Here is a 3,012-nt window from a genome sequence, read left to right as displayed (position 1 = left end):
ATTCTTTTAATATAAGTTAAATATATTAAAATTCCTTCAACAAATATAAAAGCATTCACCCCTAAATACACTATATATTAGAAAGTTTCCTAAAAATAAGAAGAAATATTTATAAATTAATATCCCAAGTATTAGGTTTAAGGGTTATTTTGGTATATATTATATTTTGTTAAGGGTATTTTAGGTAAGAAGAAAAGCCAAAACTGCTTCTGCTTCTCTTTTGGAAAGAAACTACTTTTTTCTGCTTCTCTGAAACTGCTTCTACTTCTTCCCAAAAGCACTTTTTTCCCCAAATAAGCTTGACCAAACACCTCAAATTAGGAAAAAAAGTGTTTTTGGAGAAAAAAGCTCTTTTTTTTGTCTTGAGAAGTTTGGCCAAACAGGCTATTATGTTATCTATACTATGGAGAATGGAGATGTTTTACAGTTTAGCTGAGTATGGAAACTCTTCCGACTAGATAACGATAATAATTCCTGTTTTGCAATTACCTTACTGGTATTCCTACTTTACACATGAAAGTGGAGGATTAAAAGGTGAGAACCTAACAATCTGGAAGTCTTCTCTTTCATTATTTTCATGCCATAAAAACTCTTTTCATGTCTTTGCTAGAATATTCCCTAACCCAACGCTCAAGACATGAAAGTTCTTGATCATGTTCAAGCCAAGTATAAACCCCCCAGAATAAGCAACTGAAAAGAGCCACCAAAGAGCACAACCAGAATTTCCTCTCTTATTAAAAAGTGCCCTTATGCTTTGCAATAGGTGCTAAGATATCCTTAAGGAGAAAGAATAACAAAAAGGCTGCAAAAGCTTCACTGCCACAGTTTGTAAAGTTCAAAGCAAAATGCCCTTACAAATACCCCTCATATTGTTCTCCATTCCATCATCCAAATAGTTTCCCAAATATCCAACATTAAGGTTCTAACACACCTTGACTTAATTCCAAATGGCTCAAACAAGTTCAAGATCGTACATAAAAAGCATTTATATTTTGGGGTTGCTTTGTCTTTTGCTATTGATCCAAAATGGCGATGCCTATGAGTTCAAAGTTGGAGGTTCTGGAGATTGGAGTGTCCCTTTGGATCCCAATGCTAACGATTACAACCAGTGGGCTGAGAGGAGTCGATACCAAATTGGTGATACTCTATGTAAGTTCTCATCATTTGCATTTTTTCCCATTTCTTGTCTAGTCAAATTTTTGCTCCAATTGTTGTTCAAATGAGAGCTTCATCCTTATGTCATACAATAGAAAATTTTCTTGTGCCCGACAAGAAGTTTCGCTACCTTAAGACGGTTAAAGTAGGGGCATTGGTAGTTGACTCCCGTGTCCTCAGGTCACCAACTTTCTTGACATTCTGACAGTGAACAAACATCAACCCCCATACATGGTCACACGACTTTGTCGAGACCTGTGTTTTGGGTTAAAAAAATTCGGAACACCCTTTAATTGTGAGGAGGCAACCCTTCTCCCTAAGTTGCAGACTATATTACTGAGTTACTTAGAGAGAGTTGTCTTGCATCCTTAGGTGTTACAAGTTTGATCTTGACACCATTTATCATCTTGGAATTGCAGTGTTTGTCTACCCGGCTGATAAGGATTCAGTTCTTCTTGTAACCAAGGAAGACTATGCAAATTGCAGCACAACAGCTCCACTTGAAAAATACAGTGATGGGCATAGTATTTTCAATCTTACCCACTCTGGACCTTTCTACTTCATCAGTGGAGTTCACGACAACTGTGTCAAGAATGAAAAGTTCCAAGTGGTGGTCATGGCCGATAGAAGCATCAACAATCAAACAGTCACATCACCTTCATCTTCACCTTCACCATCAACAGCAGAGGTTCCTCCAGCTCCAGCTCCTTCCGATGAAGGCGCCACATCTCCACCAACTGGTTCAGTAGACATCAATCCATCACCAACACCTTCTCAAGAATCTTCTCCTCCAAAGAATAGTGCTTGTTCAATTGTCATGAGTTTTGTTGGATCAGTTGGAGCCTTTATTGGTTCTTCCATTCTTCTAGGTCTCTGATGCTGAGGTTGTTGCACATCTTTGATTCTATTGGTATTTGATTGTCAATATTTTGGTCATTGACACAATATATATATATATATATATATATATATATATATATATATATATGAAAGAAAGATGAATAGACTGCTAATATTTATTTTGGATTTAACTTATTACAGTGTAAGAGTTTTACACCATCATTATAATGTAACCTGTTGTAGCAAATTATCTGGCATATTTTTTAAGTTACTAGTTCTCCCATAGTTATCATATACTAGTACAATTATCCGCGCTTCGCGCGGTAAGTTAGTGAATTTAGAAAAAAAAATTTTAATAACACAAATTTCGATAGAAGAGATAAAATATTTATTTGCTTGGAGGCAAAACTTTTTTCCTCTACTAACAAAAAGTATAAAGAAAGAAAAAAAAAACGAACTATCAAGTAAGTTGATCCATAGAAATCGATCAAAAGGAAAAGAAAATTATTTTTCTTTTGGATTGAATGCTGCTCCTATCAAGGAATATATATCAGTTCCTATTTTGATATTATTTGCTTTCACTGAGCCATGTTATATATTTACTATTATTTAGCCAAGGTTTTAGGTAAGATGAACTGTGGCCTTCTTGATGCACTATGATATATGATATAATCTCAAATATCTCGCTTCAAAGGTTACTAAGGTTATTTTAATCCTATTATCAAAAGAGAAAAGGAAATCATTTTGTTTAAATCAAGTGAAACAACAACAACAATAACAATAATAAAGAAAAACAACACTTATAACTATGATATTATAAGTATTTAAATCAGAAAATCACCGGAGAATTGCTTATCATGAATACCATAGTTAGAGGACTGACATAAATTAATAAAATACTTCTAGTTCAATCACTTTAGTCGTCAAATTTTACGATAAGTTAGGAAATGTAATCGAGATTTTCTTTTAAATCTTGGATCAATGCTCTCATATTCATACGGATGAGTAGACATGAAG

General features: G+C 34.3%; 1 protein-coding gene across 1 annotated transcript; it reads left to right on the top strand.

The window, feature by feature from the left end:
* The first annotated feature begins 832 nt into the window (after nucleotides 1-832).
* On the top strand, nucleotides 833-2,121 carry LOC104226851 (early nodulin-like protein 9). The gene is made up of 2 exons (XM_009778934.2): nucleotides 833-1,149; nucleotides 1,575-2,121. The coding sequence occupies exons 1-2, from the start codon at nucleotides 948-950 to the stop codon at nucleotides 2,030-2,032; spliced, it is 660 nt and encodes a 219-aa protein (XP_009777236.1). The 5' UTR covers nucleotides 833-947; the 3' UTR covers nucleotides 2,033-2,121.
* The last annotated feature ends 891 nt before the right edge of the window (nucleotides 2,122-3,012 follow it).

This window comes from Nicotiana sylvestris, chromosome 6 (genome assembly GCF_000393655.2).
Source record: "Nicotiana sylvestris chromosome 6, ASM39365v2, whole genome shotgun sequence".
NCBI lineage: Eukaryota > Viridiplantae > Streptophyta > Magnoliopsida > Solanales > Solanaceae > Nicotiana > Nicotiana sylvestris.
This window is presented reverse-complemented; position numbering and strand designations above follow the sequence as displayed.

Excerpts from the sequence above, each read along its gene's own strand:
- LOC104226851 (XM_009778934.2), top strand. The coding sequence starts at position 948 with ATGGCTCAAACAAGTTCAAGATCGTACATAAAAAGCATTTATATTTTG. Across the intron at positions 1,150-1,574 it reads CCAAATTGGTGATACTCTAT|TGTTTGTCTACCCGGCTGAT; the intron begins GTAAGTTCTCAT and ends TTGGAATTGCAG.